Genomic DNA, 26,081 nt, shown 5'->3' with positions numbered 1-26,081 from the left:
TGCTGGGCATAACAAACTAGGGCACGGTGCCAGATACAAAGCCAGCACCCTGGTGACTCCACTGGCCTGCCCCTCCCGTAGAACAGGAGTAGACACCCACCTGGGACCCTCCCTTGGGCAGTCCTGGGCACTGAACCCTTCATGTGGCTTTGGTCAAATGAGCGCATCCCTCTGTGCCTCGGTTTCCCCACCTGCAAAAAGGGTGTTCTAGTGGCCACCACTGCCCAGGGCCGAAGTGAGATGCAGTATGGTGTGCACAGGGAAAGGGAGGTGTGAGTAGCTGTTAGGGCCTGGAGGTGACCTCCCCGAGCCCTGATTTTCGGAAGGGGAAACCAAGGCCTGGGAGGGGCAGCCTCCGCCCCAGGCATACAGCCAGAACATGGCGGAGCCAGAATCTGAACCCAGATCTGTTGGCAAGCTGGGCCCAGTGGCATCTGCTCCTTCCCTCCCCTGGACCCCATCGCCCAGGCCCCAAACCTGGCCTTAAGAACCAGGAACCCCCCACGCCACGCTGCCTCTGTCTTCACAGCCACCCTCCAGACCCACGAGCACCCGTCGTGCGCCATACCTCATGGAGTAAGAAAGCCTCGCGCCCCGCCCTTGGGGGACCCTAATCCAGTGATCACGGGAGCCAGTGATTACTCCACGGAGGAGTAACCATAACCGGAAACTGCAAAAACTCCTACGAGAGGAGTGGGGCCTGGCTTGCTCTGGGAGGCTTCCTGGAGGAGGCGGCACCCAGGCTGAGAGCTGAAGGGAGAGGAAGAGCTAGCCGGGCACAATGAGAGGAGCAGACGGCCAGGACGAGCTGTTTGGGGAGCCGCATGGGGGCTGGTGAGGCTGTGAGGTGGGGGGGTGGGCTGAGCCAGGTAAGGGAAGAGTCCATGTGGGGCCCCGGCTCCAGACAGGGTGGCCAGTACAGGGCGGGGGGGTGCTAACCGCCAAGGGCTCCCCGTGGCCCTCAGCACACACCCAGGAAGCAGCATGCAGTCCCCACACCAGCTCCAGAATTACCCAGCAGCGCCTTCTTCCTGGTCACCCTCAGCATCCTGGGCCTTTGAGGGCCAGCTCGCCCGTGTGAGCCCCGAGAGAGACCACGCTGCCCTCCTGGCTTCTTCCCAGAAGCGCCGGGTGAAACCCAAGCTCCTTGGAGTGGTGCGGTGCTGGCAGCAGGGAATGCCCTCCCCGCATTTCTGGAAGACGCCAGGAAGCACGGGGAACAGCTTGGCGGGGCAGGCGAACCCGGTGTGTGAGCCTTGCCAGCCTCGGGCTGGGGCCTGAGCCTCAGTTTCCCCAGCTGAGCCATGGGCTTGTGTGCGTCGCCTCATCTGTGAAGCTCAGGGGACCTGGAGAACGCCAGGAGAAGAAGCTTGCCCTTCGCGTGCCGGGGAGAGACAGGAGGGCCCCCTCGCTGCCAGGGGCAGGGGTGAGTGGGGCCGCCCCGTGGGTGGGTGCGTGGGCAGGTGGCGGGAATCCGGCCTGCTCCCTGTCCCCTGCCCACGCCCTGGTCCCCGGGAACTAGGACGAACAATGCCCATGGGGGCCGCCGAGGAGGCACCCCGTGTTTACACAGGCCACCCCGGAATGTGGCAGGACAGGCCCTGGGGGCCCCTGAGTCAGGAGCCGTAGGCACCAGGCCAGGAGGGGGGAAGGGCCGCCCTCGGCAGGTAGCACGGCTCTCGGAGGCGGCTGGGGCCCCGGGGGAAAGAGGCTCGGTGTGGTTGGGTCTGGTCCGCAGCGGGGGCCCCGCCGGGGTTGGGGTTCAGTCCGGGGCTGGGGCTCAGCCCTGATGCATTCACCCACTCACCTGCTGCCCCTGGTGCACAGCCCTCCGGCCGGGCGCTGGCTCCATCCCATGGGGCCTGGGCACGGACGGCACGTGAACTTCCCATGCCCCAGTCATTCCTGCCACCAGCGCCGAGATGTCCCTGCTCGGAGGGTGGCCCCGCACCCAGCGCCGATGGGTGGCTGTGTCCTCACCCCCACGCCGTCAAGAGCCCCCCCCCACCCCCGTCTGCTGCTCATTACCCCCACAGGCCAGCCCTTCTCTCCCCCTGATGTCTGTCTCCACCCCTCCCCTCTTGAACCGCCCGCCACAGGGCAGCCATAGGGACCACATCTCTCTTCTGCTCAAATCCCTGCCATGGCTCTCTAGTGCCCTCACCGTTAAGGCCCGACCCCTCTCTGGCCTTGGCTCCTTTGCTTTCCATTTCTCTGGGCTTAGGTCCCGTGGGCCTTGAGGGCTCCTCACAGACATGACGCACGGCCCCATCTCCCAGCCTCTGCCCCTGCAGTTCCCCCACTGACTCTTCTCATCCTTCTGGTCACACCCAAGTGTCACTGCCCCGGGGACACACCCCAGGGAGGTCAGGGGCCTGTGGGGCACATAAAGAGCCCCTTCTGGATATTTACCGATACCTGGCAATGGGAGGCATGAGGCTGGGGGGCTGGCCGCTCTCAGCCGGTTCCCAGCTCCCCTGGCCCCCTGGCTCCCCAAGAGGGGCTGGGCAGGTCACTGGGTCCCCTCCCTTCCTTGACCTTACAGCTTCCAGAGCCAGATTAGTCGTGCCTGGGGAGGGGCTAGAGCTATATCCCCGCCCCCCCACCCCTTTACATCCAGCATAGCCAGCAGCTCCTTCCTCCTGCCTACCTCCAGGGAGGTATATCCAGGGAGACCCCCAGCCCCAGGCCCAACCATCAGGCCCTATGGACGCCAACCTCCCTCCCAAAGCCAGGGAGAATGCACGAAGGAAGGAAGGAAGGAACCCTGACCCAGGTCCCCGGGGGAGGGGCGTCAGGGCGAGCATGTGGACGTGCCTGGGTCAGGACCCTCCGTAGGGGCCTGAATGGACGAAGAAGCCCCCAGCCTCTGTGGCCGTCATCACCCCTGTGTGAGTGTGCGCTGGGGATGGTGACTGGGCCGGGGGTCTGGCTTAAGTGACAGTGCCCCTCCATCCTGCCAGGGCTTCTGAACAGCAGGGAGGAGTGGTGGCGGGGGGTGGGGGTGGGGTCTGCTCACACCCCAGGAGAAGGTACCCACTTTGGAGACAAATGAAAACACATGTCGGGAGGATGCCCCCAAAGTCCTAAAGTCAATTACATTCTCTCTGTGGACAACCGTGGCTTGTATGCCTTCTGTGTCTCTTCCGGAAGTCTCCACCACCATGCCTATGTTCTGTCCCTTATCCCCCCACTCGCTGGTGACAATCCGTTCTTGGCATTAGTTTTGCCAACCAGAAATAGGGTTATCTCCCCCAGTGTGGGGTCCCCGGCCTGGGGTGTGGCTTGGGTGGAAGGAGGAAGCAGGTGGGGAGGCAGGGCTCCGGCTCCAGCCTGCCCAGGCCCAGCAGGCGAGCGCCCAGAGGAGAACAAAGGCCACAGGCAGGCAGGCAGGGGTGGGCGGGCTGTGGGCTGGCCTCAAGGGGCCCCTGGCACCAGCTACCCGCTGCCTGTCCTCATGCCAAGGCCTTGTAGGGCTCACCCAGGCCTCGGGGCTGGGCAGAGGTGGCAGCGTGGGGGGCCCCCGTGGACTGCTCCACCCAGTGACTCAGCCCATGCTGGGCCTCCCCAGGGAGGACAATGGTGGCTTGTGGGTGCCGGGAGGGCCTCCTGGCAGGTGTGAGCCCCAGGGTGGACCGGGCCCCAGGGAGGAGCTTTCTAAGCCTTGCTATCCTCATCTGTACAATGGGTTTAATCTCTCAGGCATGAGCACCTGACAGCCAAACATATGGATGGAAAGAGCCACATTTGGAACCAAAGGAGGACCTCTGATGGCCCATCTTGCCTCGGAGGGCAGGTGCTGGGCAGGGCACAGGCACCACTGTGGCCCAATGCCCAGCACCAAGAAAGGCACCCAGTTGGTGCTCGATAATTGCATGGTCCACGAATGGATCTTCCCCCCCACCTGCAGTGAGTGTGTTGAGGGCCACTCCAGGAACCTTAACCCCAACGCTAAGGGTTAGACCCTGAGCATTCTTGGGGAAGGGGGAACTGATGTACCCTGAGCGAGCCTGGTCCTCAAGAAACTCCCCGAGATAGGGGGATGCCGGAGTAGGAACAGACTCATGGGGTCAGAGTCGGGCCACACGGAACAGCTGGGGACTGAGGGGGCCACTACCCTGCCACAGATGCGGGCCCGCCAGTGGGGAGAGGCTGAGGGATGCGGGCACAAGCTGTGGGCACCGACTCTGTACCCATCGCTGTGCCTTCCATTTTCCTGAGGGGGAAACTGAGGCCCAGAGAGGGTCAACAATTTTCGCAAGGTCACAGTGAGGCGGGAAGGAATGAGGAATTCGAACCCAGACCCCAAGACCCACACCTCCCTCTCCAGGCATGCAGCACAGGGAGCTTCTCTGAGCTAGAAAGGATCAGGGTGCCGGTCAGCCTACTTGGGGTGCAGCGTGAGGGGCCTGTGCCTTTACTAGGAGGCCCCTGAGCCCTCCGCTCACTCCTCACCCTGGACCCCCTCTTTTCTTCCTGGGCCGGGAGCAGCACTGAACTGTGGTGATTTGGGGTTTCCAGGTGTGAGTGGAAAAACATGCCAGACAGAGGGCAGGGCAAGGACAACGGGGCCCGCCCGGAGGTGAAAAGGAGTCTGGCAGCTTCCAAACCAGCAAAGAGGCCCCTGGTGGCGAGAGCCCAGTGGGCCAGGAGGATGATGGCTTCTTCCCAGGCCTGGAAGGGAATGTGGCTTTCTGGGGACCCAGGAAGTCACCAGAGCTTGTCATATTTTCATTTATAATTTTATCATCCCCTTTCTGAAGGGTCTGTGGTCCTCAAAAGCTGAATTGGCCCTGGAGGCGGGAAGAGTTTCAGACCCCAGAAGAGACACAGCCCGCTGAGAACCAAAAGGCTTGCGTCCAGATTCCGTTTCACAGATGAGCAAACTTGAGAATCAGGTAGGCCAAAGCAACCAGCAAGTCAGAGGCACGCACAGTGCGGGTTCCCTGTGGGCCTCTCTGACCCTGAAACAGAGCTGGCTTCCATTGCTCTACCAACAAAATGGGTCCAAATCCTGTCCTCCGGCCATGGATGCCCGCTCTCAACAGCCAGCACCAGGGGCCAGCCCTAGGAACTGAGACACGACCCAGCCCAAGAGGCCGCGCGGGCGGCAAAGCAAACCTGACAAATAAAACCTCAACCCCCCCCCCCCCCCCCACCGGTTCTCTAGGCCTAACGCTCCGAGAGTCCCACCTCCTTCTTCGCTAGACGCCGCGGAGGCGGGACAGGGGGCGGGGCAGCCCCAGAAATGGCCGACGAGCCCGCCAATCACGGTTTCGCGCCCTCCGATTGGCCACTGCTGCCGTGTCTTATCTTTCCATCTCACGGTCCCCGCCCACTTGCGTCACGGTTGTGTTCCATCCTGCGTGCGCCTCCGCGCTGGAAGATAGTCCCGGCCCCCTCCCCGAGCCTTCTGCTGGAGGCCCGACCGGGCGCCCCTGCTCCTAGAGCCCGGGCCTCACGAGCCCCAGCCGCTGCCGCGGGCGCGCTGGAAGGCGAGCCGCGGAGACCGGCGCGGGCCGAGCGGGCGGCGGCGGCGGAGGGATCCGCAGCGACGCCGGGCGGGGCGCGGGGCGGGGCGCGGGCGGGGCCTGGCGGGGGCGGGGCAGCGCGCGGGGCGGGGGGCGGAACATGTCTCCCGCCGCAGGAAGATGAGGCAGCGGCGGCGGCCGCGAGCGTAGCGGGCCGGACCGAGCCCAGCGACGCGGGCGGCGGGCACCGCGAGCTCCTCACACGCCGCCCCCGCCAGCGTCCCGGCCGCGCACGGGCCCCTCGGGGCGGGCCGCGGGGAGGGCCGGGCCACGCGCGCCGCTGCCGCCGCCCACGCGCGACCCTCGGGGGCCCGGCGCGACGCCCCTTTGTCCGGGGGGGCCGTTCATGCCGCCGCCCCCCGCGCACTGCGGGCCGGGCAGCGCCGAGCAGGTGAGCACGCCGGGACTGCGGGCCCCGTGGCTTTGTGCGAAGTTGGTCGCCCCCCCCCCCGCCCCCGCCGCCCCCCCCCCCGCCAGCCGCCGCCGCGGGCCCGGGGAAGTTGGGGCGGGGGCGCCGTCCGGGAGTTCGCCCCCGCCGTGCCGCGGGCCGGGCGTCATTGTTCTCCAAGTTTCGGCGGCGCGCCCCCCGCCCGCCGGGCCGCACTTGGCGAAAGTTTGCGGCGCGGCGGGCGGGGCCGCGGCGGGGCCCCCTCCGCCGGCGCCGGAGTTGGTGGGGGGCGGGGGGGCGGCCTTTTGTCTGGCGGGGAAGGTGCGGCGGCGCGGCCCGCGGGCGCAGGTTGAGGGCCGGGCCGGGCCGGGCGGGGGGGGGCGGGGGCCGCGAACATCTGCTCCGCGTTAGCGCGGCCCGGGGCGGCGGCGGCGGCGGCCCGGCTTCAAAGGCCCCCGGGCCGCGCGCCTGCACCGGCCGCGGCGGGGGGGTGGGGGCGGGGCGCGGCGGGCGGGGCGCGCGGGCGCGGGGGCCTCCCCCTGGGGCCGGCGGCCGGGCCCTCTGCGCCCCGAGCCCGTTTCCAGCCCCCCGAGGTCCGGCGACACCCCACAAGTTTCCAGTGCCCCCCCCTTCCCCCGGGTCGGCCCTGAAATCGGTTTCAACCACCCCACAAAAAAGTGCGGTTTCGTACTCCTCAACAAAGTCAGTTTCACACGCCCTGCGAGAGAGGGAGGACTTGGGGGAGGGGGTGCGCCGGGGCGGCCGTTTCACACCTCGCCCCTGGTTGGCAAACAAAGCGGGGGTTCCTCCGCTCCTGGAGTTGGGTCTCCCTCGACCTTGGAACCCCCTCTCCCCCGCAGCCTCCGTGGTTTCCGTGGGGCCGCCCCCAGCCTGGGAGCTCGGCACCGAAGCCGGAGGGGCCCCGCGCTCTGTCCGCGGGACGACGGAGACGTATTCCGTTCCCTTCTCTGGGGGGGATGGGGCCAGGCAGGTGACTCTCCACCCCCGTTGTAGAGCGGAGGCCCCTGGGACCGTGCGGGGGAAACCCTGGTTTGGGGGACCCCCTCTCCACCTCCCTCCAGCGGGAGGCAAGGGATGTTTTCAAAGTTGCTTAAAAATAATTCCCGGATACGTCGTGACAATAAAACAACCTAGGATTGTTTTTTTTTTTTTTTCTCTTTTTTTGAGTTCTGTTGTTTTTCTGTGTGGGGGTAGGAAGTTAAGGGTGGAGGGAAGCTTTGTAGGTAGGTCTCTGCACAGGGCACCCCACCAAACTGCCTTGCCTTTTTTTTTGTTCGAGAGTTCTTTTTGCTTTTGAGTTTGGGGTAACCTGGTTTTCAGCACGCTGTGACAGCTGCTTGTTGGGGGGGTGGGGTCACAAAATTTCCCCTGGGATGCAGCCTGGGCCCCCCTCCCCCTTCCCTGGCGGGTGTGGGAGAGAGGTGGTGGGGAAGCCTGTGGGGGGGGGGGGTTGGAAAGGAGAGATGTGGGGAGAGGGGCGGGTTCTGGCCTACTGGGGAAGGGACCACTCCCACCCTGCATCCAGTTTAAAATTTGCAATCTGATTCCCTGGTGGTCTTGGAGGGAGTTTAGGGAGTGTGTGTTTGCAGGTTCCCGACCCCCACCCCCACCATCCTTCAGACTCCCTGAGGGCTCTGGGGAGAGGTCTCCAGGGGCCCAAACCCAGTCCTGCCTGCCCTGCCCCCACCCCCAGGGTCGTGAAGGGGCTCCTTCTGGGAAGACCCAAGCCCTCGGGGCCTTTAGAGGAAGGGCTTTTTAAATAGCTCCCCCGTTCCCCATCTGTCTGCCTCTTGTTTTGGTCACTCAGAGCTCTTCTTTTTCTCTGTTTTTCTGTGCGTCTGTCTCCTCTGCTCTTGTAGGGCCGTCTCTAGGGCCGAGGTGCCCATCCTGCCCCCTGAGCCCACCATTGCCACTGGAGAATGAACCAGCCACAGAGGATGGCACCCGTGGGCACGGACAAGGAGCTCAGTGATCTCCTGGACTTCAGCATGGTAAGCCAGGGCCCTGCCTTCCTGGGTGCCTCCTCTGCCTCAGTGTGGGTCTGCGCACCCAGGGTTCCTGGGAAAGAAGCTTCCGCCAGAAGTACCCCAGCAGTCAAGAGCCGAGCCTCAAAGTTGGTTGGGCGGAGGGGTCTGGCGGGGGGCTGGCTGGGGGAATTGGGGTGCATTGGTTGTGGGTAAGCAGCGGCCTTGGTCTTCTGATCTGGAAAACGGGTGTGATCAGGGTTATTTATTCCAGCGTGGACTCAAAAAGAAAAAGGTGCCTAGCACCAGGTGACGGGTGTGGGGGCCCTTTCGAGTGAGGCAGGGACACGGGTGTTGGAGGTCTAAGACCTCGGTTATTCATCCGCGTGGCGGCTCGTGCGATGGTCGGTCGGGAGGGGAGCAGCGGGCAGGCAGTCAGAGATCTGGAGAGTGTGGGCGTCCCAGGGTAGCAGGAGCTGCTGCTGTCACCGCTGTCCTGGCTGTCACAGGGAGGCAGGCCCGGGTGGCAGTCTCCCTCACGCTTCCCGGAACGCCTGTGTCCTGCCTGGCCGGACCGAGTTTCCCAGGGGTGCTGGCTTCCCGACGTCACACAGCTCAGCAGGGCCCGGTGAGGCTGGGAGCCAGAGCTCCCTCGGTGACTGGAGCCGGGGCGCCTCGTGAAGGACCAGGGGGCTCCGTTTGCCCATCTGTGCAGTGGGCCACCTGTCCCAAGTGTCGGGGTGGCCAGCGTTTTCTTCAGAAACTCCGCACCGGGCGTGTGTGCACACGATTCATCTGTCCCGCTCCCGCACCTCCCAGGCAAGCGCTAGACTGATTTGAAACGTTGGGGGAGGGCGCTTTCAGTGTGAATTTACTCCTCTGCCAGTACGAGGCCCCGGCCACTGAGGCCTGTCGAAAACAAAAGTCCCCAAACCGAAACGACACCAGCCATCCTGTGGAAAAACACAGCCCACGGGACAGAGGGGCTGCAGCTCCGGAAGGGCCGTACTGGTATTTTTGAGCCATTTTTAAGCCCCGTTTTATTTTTGCTTTCCCGGCTGAGTAACCTAGAGTGCGGTTCAGTTTTTTTCTTTCTTTTTTTTTTTTTTTTTGTTAAACTGACAAGTCACAGACTATTGGGCTGGAACAGACTGGGGTGGGGGTGGGCATGGGTTCAGACCTGGCCCCTTCGCCTCATCTGTCCAGGAGCCCCGAGCCCCTGGTTCCCCTGCCCCTTGTGCTTGGTGGGTCCAAACGTCTCGCGCGCACGTGTTTCCAGCTCACAACCCATTTCGCAGGTGAGGAAATTGAGACTGAGGGTCAAGGCGTTCTGTGCCAACCCTGGAGGGACCTGGGAGCTGGATTGCCATGCACCGTCCGTGCTGTTGCAGGGAGGGAGGCCTGGCCGGAGCACGGAGGCCACTCCCCGGCTCATCTCCCACCTCCCCTTCTGTCCGTCCGGAGCTGCCCCCTCCCGCCTGCCTCCGAGAAACTGAGTTGATTTACATTTTTTAAAATAGCCGGGTTTAGACTGGAAGAGAAGACCTCCGAGGGGAACGCTCGCCGGGGCCGGGTCACGGGAAGTGGTGGGAGGGGCGGCCGTCAGAACGGGAGGAAGGAAGGTGGGAGCCACGGTGTTCCAGCGGGTGCCCCCCGAGCAGGCCGATGAGGGGCCGGGGCCATGCCGTGGGCATCGCTCGTCCGGTGACGCTTGCAGAGGCCCCCGTGCGCCCACGGTGCCCTCGTGTGATGGGGTTTCCGCCTCCCACGTGCTCAGGGCCCTGAGTCCATCTCACGGAAGAGAAGGCAGGCTGCAGGGTACGAGGGGCCTTGTCAGGGCTGAATGGGTCCAGTGCCCCGGTGGCAAGTGCCACATCCGCGGAGCCCCCGGTACCCTAGAGGACAAACCAGACACTTGGCGTGGGGCCCCCGTTCTCCCAGGGGCTGGGTGACTTCCGGTCCTGGCTCAGGCCAACCCATCTCTCCTTGCAGGCCTCAGTTTACCCAGTGGAACGGGGCCTTTTCCGGGAGAACAGGGCCCTGGGGAGGCTGGGCCAGTTGAATGAGCACAGCCACGCCCCCAGGAGGGGGCGCAGACCCACTGAGAACCTGCTTCCCGCCAGGCTCCACGCCAGGCTCCACGCCTCCCATGAGGCTCTGCTCCTGAGCCCGCCGGGGCCAGGTGAGCACGTGGCCTCCGTTTCCCTCCTGTAGAATGGGGCGTGGGGACAGGACCCCACTTACCGGGGCCCTCCCCAGGCTTGCTGTGCTGGCCTGAGAGTCCTGCCCGCAGGCCCCCTGCCCTGACCCCCGGTGGGTGGGGTGGGGTGGGAGGTGGGAGCATCAGCAGGTCCCCGATGAGCCCCTGGCCCTGATTCCACCCACTCGTAATCACTCGGGCCCTAGGTGGAATCTAGAGAACCTAGACTCGGTGCAGGGATGGGACAGGTTTTGTTTTTGTGTGGCAAAGGGGTTTGTTGATGTTGGGTTTTCCTGGCTCATCTTGCTAAGCTGTTTAATCTCCGGGGACTTAACGCCGATGGGGTAAACGGGGTGGGGGTGGGGTAGGGGCCGGAGGCGCTAGGGAGAACCGCTCAGTCACCTGTGGGGGGGGGGTGCTGCAGCCTTTCCCACATCCCTCCAGCTTCCTGTCCTTTTGGGCCTCAGTTTCTCTTGATGCCTAGGCTGGTGATGAGGGCCCCGGGTAGCCACTGAGTGCAGAATCTGGCATGTGGGGGACACTTGGCCCAGGCCGCCCTCCTCCCGCCCAGTGGCCGGGCTGCGTGCTGCTCAGGGTCAGGGGCACACGGGAGGTGCTTCCGGCCTCGGGGAAGGCCTGAGCTCCCCTGCGCCTCGCTGCCCCCACGCTCGTGGAGTGTGAATGATCCGGCTCCTTCAGGAGGAAACCTAAGGAAAACTTGGTGTCGTTTCTAAGGGCAGATAAGTGCGGGGATCGGTGACGCCGGCCCCAAAACAAACTGCATAGACAGCAGAGCTTTGGGGTTTGTTTTTCTGGCGGTGTTTTGTTTTTTTTTTTTTAAACGGTCATCTTTTAAGTAAACTCCCAACCCCGAATCGAGGCGTGTGCTCCCCTAGCCGGACGCCCTGACAGCTTTGAAACCCTACCAGATCTCCGTCGCTGGCACGGGCTGTGCCTTCGGGCTTTGCTGGAAGGGCCTTTTCTGCGTGCAGTGTGGGCCTTCTGCCTTCTCTCCCCTGGGGTCTCCCGTGGACGGCCCAGCCCCCACACTCACTTCTCTCTCTCTTCCCACAGATGTTCCCGTTGCCGGGGGCCAACGGCAAGGGCCGGCCCACCCCCCTGGCTGGTGCCCAGTTTGGAGGCTCAGGTAGGACTCCGCTGCCTCGGGGCAGCACAGGGCGGGGGTGCGGGACCAGAGCCGCTCTCAGACTCGGAACCAGAGGAGGAGGTGTTTGGGGGCGGGCCGCTGGGGGTGGGGGGCCTGTGTTACAGTGGGGCACACGTGAGGTGAGGACTGGAGCCTCCCAGGTCCCCGTGGCCTCAGTGGGCCTTGGGTCTCCAGTTGAAGGGGGAAACTGAGGTCCAGAAGATACGAGACACGGAATCTAGGTTTTGTAAATCTTGCTCACCTTGTGAGTCCAGAGAAAGGCCCAGCTTCTGGCTGTTTTTTTTCCAAGCTCGTGTTACGAGTCTCTCGTATACAGGATCTGACACTGGGGTGACCAGCCATCCTGCCGAGGACCCAGGGGTGTTCCCGGGATTGGGGATTTTGAGTATTCAGACTAGGTCTTTGGCAAACCTGGATGAATTGGTTACCCTCCCCGGGCACTGAAGGCCCCTGACGTGGTTGCGGGGAGGGACAGACGGTTCTTTTCTGCTCAAGGAACACACAGGAGGGGTCAGGGAGGAGACTGTCTCAAAGCCAAGGTGGTCGGGGACAGTCTCTAAGGAGGTGATGTTTGAGCGGAGACCAAAGGGTTCAAGGCAGAGGGTACAGCTCTTGCAAAGGTCCTGGGGCAGGATCTGGGTTGACGTGTTAGAGGAAGAGAGAAGGGGCTGGTGCAGGTTGTTCAGGGCCTTTGGGGTCTCCGGGAGGACTTGGGCTTTTGCCCAGGAGGTGGGAGCCATGGAGGGCTCTGGGCAGAGAGTGATGCCTTGTGCACGTTGAGGAGTCTACCCTGTTTGGTGGGATTTGGGGGAGCCCTTCAGGGAGATGAGAGGACTTGGGCAACTTGGCCATCTTTCTGGGGTCTCAGGATCGGGACTGTGTCTTTCTGTGACTCTGGGATTTGGAATAGAAGATTCTTTCTTGGAGTCGTCCGTGAATTCCATCGGGGCATCCCGTGTGCTTTGGCTGGAGGAGGGGGTTTTCAAGGGTGGTTTGTGCTCAGCCTCCCCCCCACCCCCCCAACGAAGGGAGGGACATCGTGCTGTGTCCTCCCATCCCCCGCCGGTGCTGGCCTTCCCCTCTGCCTGAGGAAGTGGCTGCAGGGCTGGACAGAGTCCTCTCTGGGATACGGAAGTCCCCACAGGCCATCCCGCCCCCTCCCCCTAGAAACCTCTCCCGGGAGCCGGCGTGCTACCCTTTCTCTGCTGGGGGCACACGGTCAGGCCCTGGGGGCCTCCTGGGAGGAGATGCACGGCACAGGCACGTGCCTTCGTCCTTCCCCTCCCCCAGGCCGCTGCCCCCGCTGCCTTTTCTCTTCAGTGTCTCCTTGGACAGCAGCCCTGAGTCCCCGAAGCCGAGGGGCACCTCCAGGCTGGCCTGCCCTCTGGCCCTGCCCCGACCACTTTGGACGGGGATGGTCTTGCCCCGTCTCCCCCCGCCCCCTGCCCTGGATGGGTGTCGTGTGGTTGTTCTGGCCCGAGCCCTCGCTTCAGCGGGCACCAGGGCGTGGGACGGGGAGCCCCAAGACCCGAGCTTCAGGGCCGCTCCTCACTGCCGCCCCAGGCACAGGACGTGCTGTGTCACCTGTGGTGGGCGGCATGACTGAGCCTCAGTTTTCTCATCTGTTAAAGGACATCTGCCTGTGGCCAGATGATTCAGTGAGCTTGTGGGCGTGAGTGCTTTGTAAACAGGGATGGGGGTGTGTCTTGGGACCCTCTGGGCCCAGGACCGGGGGGACCGGGGAGCCGGAGGACCAGGGGCCGGCCCCCACCGAGGCTTCTCCCTGCTGGCGCTGGAGGCCCGGGAGAGGGGCGGGTCCCCCTCTGTCGGGGGGGGGGGGGGGGGCCCTGGTGTGTGCTTGCAGGGGCTGCCAGCGGCTGGTGGCGCGCCGGCCCCGTGCCCCTTCCGGTCCTGCCGCCTCGTCCTGGTGTGGCAGCGGTCCGTGGTGCCGGCCTGGTGGGAGGCCTGTGAATGTGGCTCAGGTCGAAGCTGAGTGGTTGAGGAGTCCGGCGGCAGCTGTGTTTGGGGGTCCGTCCGCGCAGTCTGTGTTTCGGAAAAAAGAGGGAAGTGGAAACAGCCTACCGGAGGTGGAATTTTCTGGTTAGGATCCGGGTGGGAAAACGCCGAAAGGGCGAATACTTGTGTTGGCCCCCTTGCGGGAAGGCCTGGGGCGAGAGCTCTCTGGCGCCAGAAACCGGGGGCCCGGCCGCGCGGGGCGTCAGGAAGTGCTTGCTGCCGGGCAGGGGACAGCTCGTTCCCGCGTGGCTTCCCTGGCTTGCTGCTTTGCGCACTTGGGGACAGAACACGCGCTCAGGGTAGGTCTCCGGCACTCGGGACAGACGCTGCGCACCAGGTCCCGGTGAGGGCTGCGCCAGCACTGGCTGCCGAAGGTGTCCCTGGTGAGCTCCCGGCGAGAACGTCCGTCCGGGACCCTGCGCTCAGCCGGCACCGTCCTCAAAGCTCTCCGGCCTGGTAGGCGACCAGGAATCCGCCGTTTCAGCGGGCGTTTACGTGATTAAAGACGGTTGGCTGGCCGACTTCTCAAAAGTGTGTTGGCCGTGAGTTCTTACTTGATGAATTTTCCGTTACTGTCTTGAGCCCTTTCGGGAATCCATCACCTGTTTTGAAGTCCTCGTCGATGGACAGGAACTTGCGAAGACCTGTCCCGGAGGTCGAGGGCAGCCCTCTCCCCCCGCGGCGACCTCGTCCGCGGTGCGGGAGCTGACCTCGGTACCGCGCGGAGTCGTCCGGTCTCCTGTGCTGTGCACGCGCGTGTCTGCACAGGTGTGCGTGGGGGTCCTGGGCGCCTCACCCCACGTGTGGCCCGTTGACCCACCGCCTGTCCCCACTGCACTGGCGACAGCTGACTTACCATCATCCGGCTCACGGTTTTGTCACGTTGAGAACGTCGCGTACGCGAAACCGTACGGCACGGAACCTTCTGAGAGTGGCTTTTTTTTTTTGGCCGAGCGGGATTCCCCGGAGACCCGTCCAAGTTGCCGGCCGCATCACTTCCTTCTGTGTTGTTGCCCGACCAGCGGGACGCCGGCAGCGGTGACGCGTGTTGGTGACGACAGCCTTCGGTGGTTTTTGCGAACTACGCTCCGGGCGCAAAGCCTGGACCCTGTGCGAGTCCTCACAGGGAAGCTGAAACTCCAAGGGTATTAACCGTCCCGAGAAACCGCCCAGCGCGGCAGCTTCCTTTAGCCCTGCCCTGTGCTGCTCTTGGGATTTGCCAGAGTTCTTTATGTGGGAAGGACGTCGGTCTTTTGTGACGGGGGCTGCAGCTTTTTTCTTAATTATGGCTCGCTAACGGTGGAGAGTTTTAGCGTGTCTCGGTGTTCTACGGCTATTTTTACGTGGTCGGATCTTGTTCGTTTACGGGGTCCTACCCTGGGTGCCACTTCTGAAAAATCCTTGGATGACGCGGTCCAGTCAGCAGTGCAGACGTGAGGGTCGGGGAGGCGCCTGCTCCTTGCTGGGTCAGGCAGAGGAGTGTGTGGGAACGCTGGGGGAGGGCAGGAAAGCTTCTGGCCGTCCTGGGTGGAGCACACACGCGAAAGTGGGCGGTTAGTGATCTAGCTTCCCAGCCGTGTGCACGCGTGGGCTCACCTTTGGGACTGCTCATGACAACCCCCCCCCCCCAGCCCTGGTCCTGGTCCCGGTCCCGGCCCCGGGCCTGGGCCACTGATGGAGAGGCTGGCAGAGGGCACATAAGAGCTTCCGGGTAGTTCCGAGGAGGGCCTGTCCTTGGTAGAAGCACGTGCCCTCGAAAGGCCGGGCCCGGGACATCCGGACCACATGCCCTTTATGAAGATTGACCACATACCGGTCACAGTGCAAAATCTGACGAACGAGAAAGAAAGACGGGAGCACAGACCGTGTTCTGTGGTAACAGGGCAGTGAAACGAGGAGACAAAAGGCCGGGAAGTAGAAACGGTCTGGCCGCGTGGAGAGGCCGAAATTCCTTCGAACCTACCTGTTGGGTTAAAGCCGGCGCTCAAACCCGCAGGTGGGGTGGACTCGCGGGCGCGGCCACAGTCGTGCTCGGGGGAAGGATCACTCGCCAGGACAGATCAAGCGGAGAGAAGCGTGTTGTGTGTCAGCGGGAGACTCGGGCCCAGGACGCCTCAGGGTGGTTGGAAGGGCGCGTCCTCGGGTGCGGGCGGGCGGGGCAGCCATGAACGGTCTGTGGCCGCCCGGTGCTCCCGGGGTGCTCCGGTCCCCCCTCAGCTGTGCCTCCGCAGACTCTCGGGAATAGTCCCTTCGCGCCCGCTCCCACCCCACCCTGTGAAACTCACGGAGACTCTGGGAGGAGCTGTCTCCACAGCACTGTTTCCCGGGTTCCTTCCCCGTCCCTGTAGGTTTTTTGTGTTGACCCTTAGGGCTTTAAGAATAAACCTTGGAGGTTCGCCCGGGGTGGGGGGGTGGGGGGGCTCAGTCGGTCGAGTGTCCGACTTCTGCTCAGGTCACGATCCCGCATTACGAGTTCGAGCCCCGCATCAGGCTCTGTGCTGATGGCTCGGAACCTGGAGCCCGCTTCCGATTCTGTGTCTCCCTCTCTCTCTGCCCCTGTCTCGCTCGTACACGCATGCTCTCTCAAGTATAAAGTAAATAAAATATTAAAAGAAGAAAATAAACCTTGGGAGCCGAAGCATGGGGCGGTTGGTTCTTGTATACTTTTGTTTTCCCGCCCCTGCTCCTCCGGTGAGGGTCGTCGAGGTGTCGGAGAGGTTTCCGTGTTGTTTGCTTCGACCGGGTCAACACCCCTTAATGATTTGCAGTTTTGCCTGGGTTTGGTTTTCTGGGTGCAGCGGGGCCATCCTCCGGCACCTGCTGTCGGCTTGTCAGCGGGGCCGGGTCTGATGCAGGCTGTGGCTCTGAGATAGGTCTTCCCGTGTGCGCACGGGTGTGTGTGTGTTTATCAGTCTCAGGGCGTTTCCTTCTGGTCACACGTGGCCATCCGTGAGTGTGGTCAGGGCGTCGTGGTCCGGCCCTCGGCGGTCCTCCTCTGCCATGTCCTGGCACTGTCCTCGGCCCTTTTTCTCCCCTGGGACGTTCCTCACTTTGCCCATGTCCCCAAGGTGCGTGGGGCCCGTGCCTGGACCCGGCTCCAGAACAGTCTCCGATGGGCGGGACCGCGGGCGCTGGGGAACCACCCTCCGCCCTCTTTGCCTTGGATGCTTTCTCGAGCCACGTTTGGCCCTGCAGCGATGGGCCTGTTGAGGTTGTGTCCCTGCCTCCTGTCAACTGTGGCGTTTTCTCAGGAGAAGATCTCACTTCGGAGACGTTTGTAGGTGGCTGACGCATTAGCCTTCCAGGAGCCGCGCGGCCACGGGTCGTGGTGTGTGGGGAGGCGGGCCACATCTTGGTTCCCAGCCTGCTTGGCCTTCCTTCTCGTTCTTCGTCCTCGGTTAAGCTGCCTCCTCTCTCGTCGTGCTCCCTTTCTTCGGACTCGGTTCTGCTGTCAGACTGCTCTTCTCCCCCGGACTTCTTCCCCTCCCCCGCTCGCTGTGTGTGTGCGCGTGCGCGTTCGTTCGCTGGCCACCGAAATGCATGTCTCGTTACTCTTTAGACCCACTTGTCGTTTGTCTGGAAGAGGTGGTCGTGGCGTCAGGCTCCCGTGGAGACCTCTGGCTTCCAGGCAGGGAGCGGGTGTTCGTGCCGCGACTGCCTAATGCGAGGTTGCCGGTGCTGTGCCGGGTGTGGCCGGAGCCTCCCGTTCTTGCCACGGCGGCTGCCCTGTCGTCCTGCTTCGCGGCCTAGAGGTGTGGCGCGCAGCCCGATCGCGGTTTCCACGCGTTTCGCGTCCAGGACCAGGCACGGCGCCGGCTTCTCCGGCGTCCGTGGATCGGGCCCGTGTGCGTGCTGGCCGCCGCGAGGCACGGCCCGTGGAACTCCCTCTGTGGGGTTTTCGTGGGCGATCCGGCCCATTCTCCAGGGAGGCGCCTTGGAGCCAGGCTTCCCCACGCGCGTCCCGACCCCCGCGGGTGGCTCTGCCCGGCGCGTCCGCTCTGTGCTCCGCGGGTCCTCCTGCCCTGGTGCTCTCTCCTTGCCGTGCTCCTGGCGGGCGTGTGCCTTCTGGAATTGGCTCTGGGAGGTCGCGCCGTCTGCGGCCCCGCGGGTGGCTGTTCCAGGGTTTATCATGTAATACCGCGGCAAAGCTCCCGTTCCCAGCGGGGAAACCGGACGCCCTGTCCTGTGGGGCTGCCCGGCCGTCGGGGCGCCGACCCTGCCGCTTGGGCTCTTCATGCCCCCGCTTCCCCACCCGCGAGGCCGGGAGGCAGCCGCTGCCTTCGAGCGGGTTCGCCTGGCTGACGGCTGCCCGCGCCCATGTCTCTGGGGCCGCCCTGGCCCGTCTTCTGCGCTCAGGACCGCGTGTGCGGTGCTCGTCCCCGTCCCGTTTGGGGTCGTCCGCGAGCCCTCGGGGTCCGGGCCCAGGAATGCTTGGTCGGCTGCGCCTTGGAGTCCGGTGTCGCGGAAGGCCAGCTCTGTGGGCGTGGGTCTCCCGCCACGTCCCTCCGTGCGTGGTCCCCGAGCCCCGTCTCTCCTGCCCTCCCGCGGCGTCCTTCCCGCCGCTGCCGCTTTGCGGGCTTTCTGTCTCCCTGAAACCTCATCTGCACGAGCCGCGCCAGCTCCGGCCTTCCCTCGAGGGTGCCTCGTGGCTGGTGCTGACGTTGCGGATCTTCCGGAATCTTGGTCTTTCTTCCGTGTTCCACGCGTGTCTCTGTTTTGTCTCCGTTTCCCGCACGGAGGCCCCAGGTTAGGGAGGTTCTCCCGTCCCCACACTCGGATGCACCATGGGTCCCCCTTGAGCCTGAAGCAGGACGAGGGTTCTTCCGTTAGGAGTCGGTCACGGGTCTGAAATCCACGGGGGGCCCAGTTTCTGCAGTTGGGGGCCCCGTTTCCCCTTGCATCACATAACGAGTGGGATCCACAGGAGGGCTGCGGGCTGCTGGGGCCGGGGGTGGGGGGCAGAGCCCCTGGCTTGGGGGTCCTCCTGGTCTTGGAAAGGGTGGGGCGTGGCCTCAATTCCCTGTCTGTCTCCGATCTGCTTGCTCACGGGTTGTGAGCAGGGGCCCCGCTTTCCTGCCCCCACTCGGGGCACCTGCCCCCAGCCGCTCGGAACCTGGTGCCTCTGGTTGGAACGTCAGTGCCTGGGGTGTGCACGCGGCTGGGCTCTCCTGCTGCTGCTGTTTTCCACGCCGTGCCTCCTCCTTTCCAGAACAGAGGGGGGTGGGGGGCGTTAGGTGGCCTCCGGTCGTGGCCAGCCCTGGAGACCTTACTGAAATGTGAAACCATGCAGCCAGAAAACCAAGCGTTCCTGCAGATGAACAGGGCAAAGGATGAAGCAGAGGGCCGGGAACGTGGAGGCTAAGCGAGCCTGGGTTCAGGGCTCGGCCCGCTGCGCCCCTCGCAGCCTTCCTCCAGCTCCAGGATGACACAGGAATTGAAGGGTTAGCCCCCAAAATCCCAGGAAGAGAGGCCTCCCCTGGCTCGTGGGAGTGCACGGCCCCAGTCTCCAAATCCAAATTGGTGTCGGTTTTGCCCCCACACGAGCCCCTCGGTGCTGCCCGACGAGCCCCCGGCTTGGGAAGGTTTTGATGGTGAGACAGAAGGGCCCAAGGGGGGCTGACGGGCCCAGCGTGCACCGGCCGCCTGGGGAGCTGGAGAGGGCGAATTTCCCGAGCGTCTGCCAAGTGGTGGTTCTTAAGGCGTCTTTTTTTTTTTAGGTTCATTTAATCTGAGAGCGAGCGCAAGCAGGGGAGGGGCAGAGAGAGAGAGGGAGAGAGAGAATCCCAAGCAGGCCCTGTGCTGACATCACAGAGCCCGACACGGGGCTCAAACTCAGGAACCATGAGATCGTGATCTGAGCCCAAGTTGGATGCCTGACTGACTGGGCCCCCCGGGCACCTGAGCTGGGCTGACGACCACCTGGGTCTTGCCTGCCCCACGCCCCAACCTCGCGCCCGGTCCCGACATCTGTGGGTCAGGCTTCTTTGTACAGAGTAGCCAGCTTCAGGAATCTTCCTTCCTGCTGGGGTTGGCTGAGCTTCTCCATAAAGGGCCAGCAGCTAATCTGTTCTGTCTTTGCAGGAACAAACAGGCGTGGTCACGTGTCAGTAAAACTTTATTTACCAAAAGCAGGCGGAAGGGGTTTGTGGGGGTCCCTGGGTTGCAGGATGCCACCCCAGTTTCTGGGGAATCCAGCACATGCCATGGGCCACTGGGTCCCAACCAGCGTTGCCGCCCCGTGTCGCCAGGTGGGACCAGTGTCTGCCAAGGGCCCACCATGCCCCCCCCCCCGCGCTTCCGGTCCCCTGTCCTCAGAGCAGCCCAGGCAGGTTAAGTGGCACTTCAGGCCCGAGACGTGGCCCTGGCGGGGCACCCCTACCCTCAGCTCTGTCCCATCCCGCTCCTGCTCTAGTCTGAGGCAGCCTCTTGGCCCGTGCAGCCTAAAAGAAAAAAGGCATAAAAAAAATTGCAGTCTGACAGCCGCGTTTTATTCTATTAGTACGTTTTAATTAGAACACGAACGAGGGGTGTTATGAATATTCATGATGATTATTAAAGTGTATGATTAATCACGTGCAGTGGGGGAGGGAGGGGCCGTCCCCGTTTTTGTCACCTTTAGAAGAGGGGAGGTCAGCGGCCCATGAGGGGTTTTTCCAGAAAGGACAGAACAACACCCATTACCTCTGCCGGGAGCTCATGGGCTCTGTGGGTGCAAGTCCCTGGGCAACGGGTCCTGGGGTGCCCCTCAGGCTGCCGGGCTTCGCGGGGGCTGGGCTGTGGGTGCCGAGGCTGTTTCCTCCGACGTGGTCTGCTGTGGTCTCGGATGTGGCCTCCCTGCTCACTGTTGTGGGGTCTGCTGCCTCCAGGGGCACGTTGTGGATGCCCCGGCGGGTGAGGGCTGCTCCAGAAGGGGTGGGTAACAGGCAAGTGGGTGCAGAAGGAAACTGAGGCTCGGGCTGCTGGCACTTTGCCCAAGGTCGCCCTGCCTCACCGGCCGCTCTGTTCCCAGAGCCCAGGTAGGGGTCCGGGACCTCAGGTACAGACCCTCAAACCTGGTGGCAAACGCTGAATAGACCCCCGGGCCGCGGGAGCCCCTGTGGGTGTGCCCCCACCCCCACCCCAGCTAAGGCAGCCCCCCACTGCAATCACGTTGGAATTTTTTGATTAGAAAATAAAACGTATGTGGGCTATATGAATATTCATTAGGCTGAGGGATTAATATGCATAATTATGCAAATCCAACAGCAATTAAACACCAGCTTGGGGAGAGATGATTAACACAAAGGCACCGCAATAGGATGAAATTTGAAAGGAGTTTCTGGTAAAGACGAGCGCGGGAGGGTGGGTGGGCTGGCGGAAGGATCCGGGCTGGGGTTCCTGCAGCCTCCCCCAGAGTCCAGCTGTGTCGGGTCCCGGGGCCATTGAGGTGGTTCTCCTGGCTGAGACTTAGGGCCTGGGCACAAACCTCCACCCCGTCACCCTCCAGCCTGACTCGGGTCCTGCGGAGTAGGGTCTGTTCATACTCCTCCTGTTTACAGAGGAGGGAGACTGAGGCACGTGGAAAGAGTGGTCCTGGGGCCAGTCTGGGGGCCCCCAGACTTCTCTGCATGTGTTTGTCAGGCAGTGAGCTTTAGAGCCCCGGTCCTTAAGGGTCTGTGCCTACTGGGTGGTGCCTGGGAGTGTTAGGGGAGATAAGGGTCCCGCCCCGCCCCACCGCACCCCACCCCACCGCTACAGACCCAGGTCCTCTGTCTCTCTGGCTAACCCCCCTGCGCCATCGGCCTCGGGGGTCCACCGGGCTGGCAGCAGCCCCTTGTCTCTGCCCGGACCTAACCGGGGCTCCACTCCACCCTTAAGGGGCTGCCGGCCTGTGTCTGGAAGGCATTCGGTGGTGGCTGTGCTGTTGTTTCCACCGAGGAACGGCCCCCCCCTCCTGAATTGTCAGTGGTGGGAAGGGAGAGACTCCCGCTCGCCTGAGATCAGAGGTTATCTGTCACTCTTCACCCGTTCACTGATGTCCTCGTGAACCTTTCTTCAGGGTCAGGAGGGACTAAGCCTGATGCAGAGGCCCCGGTCCCTTGGGGTCAGGGCTGGGCCAGAGGGAGAAAGTACGGGCTGGAGGGAGGAGGCTCTGAGAGTGAGGGCCCTGCCCGGGGCGGGCATGGTGGCTGGGGCCTTGATGGACGGGTAGGAGTTTGCCAGCAGAGCTAGCTGGTGGAATTAGTCTGAACTGTGGGTCTGAAGGTGTGCTAGTTGCCAGGACGTCCGGGGCGCTTCCCACCAGTGGCAGTTGTTTCGTTTTTTAAGATTTCATTTTTAAGAGAAAGCACACGCATGTGCACACAGGTGCAGTAGAGGGGCAGAGAGAGAGAGAGAATCCCAAGCAGGCTCCGTGCTCAGCTCAGGGCCCGACGCCGGGTTTGATCCCGGGACCGTAAGGTCACGACCTGAGCCAAAATCCAGATTCGGACGCTCGACCAACTGAACCAGCCAGGCGTCCCGTTAGCAGTTTAAATAGTGGCAGAGCTGGGGTTGGTAGGGCCAGATGGGCTTCAGCCCAGGCTGGATCAGGAAGGGCCCAGAAGCCCTGCGGAGTCGAATGAGGGCTTGTCCCTGAGGCAGTGGGGACCAAAGCCACGTTTAGAGTTGAGCGGCGGCGACGGTGACCCTGACTCTCTTCTCTTGCCCTGCAGGTCTCGAGGACCGACCCAGCTCGGGCTCCTGGGGCACCGGCGACCAGAACAGCTCCTCCTTTGACCCCAGCCGGGTAAGGAACCTCTGTGGGGCCTGAGGCCTGGCTTTCTCCTCTCCAGAGTGGGGAGAATATGGGAAACTGAGGCTCACGGGGAAGTCACGTGCCAACCTGGTCTCCTGTGGCTTTGGGCTCAGACACGTGGGTTCAAGTCCCAAGTCGGGCACTCACTAGCCGCCTGCTTCCCCTCACGCCCGCGTGTCTCTCCACAGGCCTACGGCGAAGGCACGCACTTCCCTGAGCCCCACGACAGCCTCTCTCCGTCCACATTCCTGGGACCTGGGCTCACGGGTGAGTGTGCCACACGGTCCCCTCCCCCCGTGCTCGAGTGTGGCCCCCGGGTGTGGCCAGCACACTCCAGGCACCGTGCTGCAGGGGGCTCTCCTGGCGCAGAGGACGCAGGTGGTTATGGCCCGGTGCCCACGGGAGAATGGGCTCGGGGGTCCTGGCAACTCACGGAGGTGGTCCCTCTCCGCTGGGACCCAGGGGGGTACTGTCCCCTCGGCGTCCCGACTGTGGGATTGGGATGCTCACAGAAGCCCTCCGTACTGGCCCCTGGGACCCCCGGGGCCCCGGGTGGACGGGTGGCCGTGCACGTCCCCACGACAGGGTGCGCGGCGCCTGTGGAGGGAGTGGGGGGCAGCGTCTGAGGACACGCTGTGCGGCGGGAGTCTGCCCGTTTCCCAGACCGGGAGGGTGGAGGCTGGCCCAGCACGTGGCCTCGGGTGGCCTGTGCACCTGCCGGGACCCCGGTTCCCTTCTGCCTGTTCCTTCCTCCCGCTTCTTCCTGACGTGGGCAGTTTCCCACGGCCAGGCCTGGTCACCAGGGCCCAGAGCCCAGCTGTGTCCCAGGCCCAGCACGTGGCACCCAGGCCGCCCTGGGCTTCATGCTGTCGCTGTCAGCCTGGTCCCGGCTCCGCAGTGAGGCCGCGGTCCTCCCACCCTGATGTGCGGGCCCAGCGCACAGCTTTAGGTCCCTTCTCTGGGCCCCCGGGGCTCGTGGCCACACCTCTCCAGCCTCGTCCTGCCTCCCAGGAAGCCCCTGTTTGGTGCCTGCTGTACGCAGGGCCCGGACCCCAACCCGCTCCTGTTGCAGGGGAGTTGAGAGTCTGGGAGGGAAGCCGCCTTCCTGGGCCAAGCCCAGAGCCGTGGCCTTGTTGCCCTGCTGACCCCGGGGGCACGGGAGCCAGGGCACCACCGTTTACTCCCGGGACCGGGACAGACCCCCTCTGGCCTCTTGGGTCTTGGGGAGGTGGGACTGGGGACATAGCCCGTGGGGCATCCCCCCAGCAGCACCTGCTCCAGGAGCTGGGCTGAAATTGTAGTTCTGTATAAAGGAACTGGGGAACGTTCTCCTGTAGCTTGAGAGGAAATCCAGTAGTCGGCTGAGCACTTGAATTCCTCACTCACGTCAAGGCAGGTTACGGTCTCCACTCAGTCGTCACCAGCGCCCAGCTTCAGCCTGAATCAGCTTTAAGGGGCTCGGGTCCTGATCAGCCTGGGCCTCTGCCTCCGCGAGGCCAGGTCAGTAGTAGGTCCAGGCCTCCGTTGACATTGGTACCGTTGGGCAGGCTGCGTCCCCACAGGTCCGGGCCTTGCCTGCCCACACAGGGGCCGCCACACGCTCTTCAGGAGCTTGGGTGGAGCCCAGGGCCCTGGTGCTGAACCTCGCGGGTGCACGGGACCCCGGCCTGTCCCCTGGGAGCCCAGCACTCTGTGGAGTGGATGCCTCGGGACCGTGAACGGAGAGAACGGAGGCCAAGTGCAGATCCCTGCCGTCCCCCCTCGGGGGCAGCACATGCGGGGGCCCCCAGCGGTTCGCCAAATCCTCTGCAGGTCATCTTGGGACGGCGTCTGTCCAGACCTCTGCTTGTCCCCGAGCCTGACGGGGGGACCAGGGTTCCTCCAAAACCCTCTTGGTGTTGCGCACTGATCCAGTGACTGCTGTGTGCAGGCACATGCCTGGCGGTGGGTCAGCCGTTGGGACACGCCGTCCCCGGGGTCAGCTCTGAGCGAGTCTTTTCTCTTCCAGGCAAGGGCAGCGAGCGGAGCGCATACACTGCCTTCGGGAGAGATGCGGGTGTTGGCGGCCTGAGTCAGGTGAGGTCTGGGGCCAGGGCCCCTCTGCTGGGTCCGCTGCTGTGGAGAGTGGAGCAGGGGGCTCCCGTCACACGTCTGCCCCACCGCCTCCCCCCCCGCCCCCCGGGGCTGTGACTGTAAACAGACACGTCACGGACCTCTTCTCCTCTGCAAGAGGTTCCCTGGTTGAGCCGAGAGCCGGTCGGCTGCAGTATGGCCAGACCCCGGGAGGCTGGCAGGCTGGGTGTGGACCGGGCGAGGGGGTGCCGGGGAGGCCGCAGCCCCTGTCCCGTGGCTCCCCGACCTGGGGTAGTTAGCCTATAGGGCAACGATGGTTTCAGGGGTCACCGTGCACGGCCGGAGGGTCTGAGAGACATGTGCCACCCCCAGGTCGCGGGCGGGGACGCTGAGGCCGGCCTGCAACCCTCCCCCCACGCCCCCCTGCCTCCCAGGCTGGCCCTGGGTCTCCCACAGCCTCCCAGGGAGCCCCCGGCGCAGGTGAAAGCCCCACCACGCTGACCTAGCTGAGAGGCAGGGCGGCAGTGACCAGCCCCCGTGTCCCAGCGTGGCCCCTGGCCTGGGACTCCTCCAGCTCGGTGCGGCCGGGCCTTGTCCCGGTCGGTGCCGCCTGTCCGCGTGCCGTGTGCCCTCAGGGTGCAGCTGTTGAGGGCCAGCCGGCTGCTGGGCCCTGTGCGCTGTGGGCACAGCCAGAGTGCCCGCCGTATAGACAGGAAGGGTGAGGCGTGGAGCGGCCGCTCACCTGAGCTGCGGAACCGGCTCGAACCCTGGTCGTTTCTGCCCTTGAGGAAAGGAAGTGTGTTTCAAATTAACACACGCAAAACGAAGCCGGGTACCTTTAAAAAAACAAAAAACGCGCAGAGTGAAGCCACCAGGTTTCTCTGACGCCTCGACGCCCGGCGTCCTGGAAGGGCCGCGGTTTGCTGGCGGCTTTTCTTTCTCCCTCTTGGGAAAGAGCCTGAGGCTTACGGTCGCTCGCGTCTCAGATCAAACGGGACCGGTGTCGGGAGGGGACCGTGCCGAGCAAGGCAGGAAGGGGCTCTGCTGAGGGCCGCCGGCGCCCCTCGGGCGGCTCTGAGCAGCGGGGCCAGATGCCGGCCCGGCGCCCCACGATGACCTCTCCCTCTCGTTCCCCCCAGGCTGGCTTCCTGCCCAGTGAGCTGGCCCTCAGCAGCCCGGGGCCACTGTCCCCTTCGGGCACCAAGGGCGGCTCCCAGTATTACTCCTACGCCGGCCACCCTCGGCGGAGAGCCGCGGAGAGCGGACTGGGTGAGTGGGGACCCCGCCGCCCCCGCTGCTGGCAGGGCCTGGCTGGAGGGATGGGTGGTAGCGGGGAAGGAGCGGGTGCGTTCGGGCCCCGCGTTGGGAGCGTCTGCCCGGGCGTGCCTCCTGCAGGGTCTCCTCCTGGTCCTTTGGCGCTCGGCTCTGGGCCAGCAGCCCCGTGACCCGCCCGGTGCGGGTTTTCCCTGCCGCCACATCGTGGCCTTGTCACGCTTGGGGACACCGGCCCGCACCGCGGCACCGTGCTTGGGGATGCTTTAAATGGCGGCAGGACCCACGAGACCCAAAGATGCAAGACTCCGGGCACTCAGTCGGCCATGAGGAGGACCCCGGTTTCCAGAAGCAGGGCACGGCCCGGTTCCTCCTCGGCTGGGCCACGTGTGTTGGTGGCTCACGCTGTCCCTGTGGTTTGCGTGCCCGAGTGGCCGCATGAGCCCTGCACGTAGAGATTTTGGGTCCCTGAGTTGGGCAGTAGGCGAGTTTGCAAAGGCGGCAGCCCGGACGGTGGCAGGGAGGGACGGAGCAGAGACCTGGGCACGTGGTGGGGCAGGAGGCGCCCTGAGGACCCCCGATTCCCCTTGCTCCTGACAGACACACAGCCCAAGAAGGTCCGGAAGGTGCCGCCAGGTCTCCCGTCTTCGGTGAGTCGCGGGGTCCCACGTG

The 26,081-nt window shown here is 64.2% G+C and overlaps 1 protein-coding gene across 1 annotated transcript in view; it reads left to right on the top strand.

The window, feature by feature from the left end:
• The first annotated feature begins 5,602 nt into the window (after positions 1–5,602).
• Positions 5,603–26,081, top strand: part of TCF3 (transcription factor 3) — a 30,689-nt gene continuing 10,210 nt past the window's right edge. The window contains 8 exon segments of the mRNA XM_053898365.1: positions 5,603–5,922; positions 7,800–7,931; positions 11,179–11,251; positions 21,982–22,055; positions 22,253–22,331; positions 24,073–24,140; positions 25,277–25,406; positions 26,010–26,059. Coding sequence (XP_053754340.1) covers positions 7,860–7,931; positions 11,179–11,251; positions 21,982–22,055; positions 22,253–22,331; positions 24,073–24,140; positions 25,277–25,406; positions 26,010–26,059 — 546 coding nt within the window. The 5' untranslated portion in view covers positions 5,603–5,922; positions 7,800–7,859.

Source organism: Panthera pardus, unplaced genomic scaffold, assembly GCF_024362965.1.
Source record: "Panthera pardus isolate Hobbes unplaced genomic scaffold, ASM2436296v1 HiC_scaffold_8, whole genome shotgun sequence".
Taxonomy (NCBI): domain Eukaryota; kingdom Metazoa; phylum Chordata; class Mammalia; order Carnivora; family Felidae; genus Panthera; species Panthera pardus.
The sequence above is the reverse complement of the archived record's forward strand: the minus strand, read 5'-3'. Positions and strand labels throughout refer to the sequence as shown.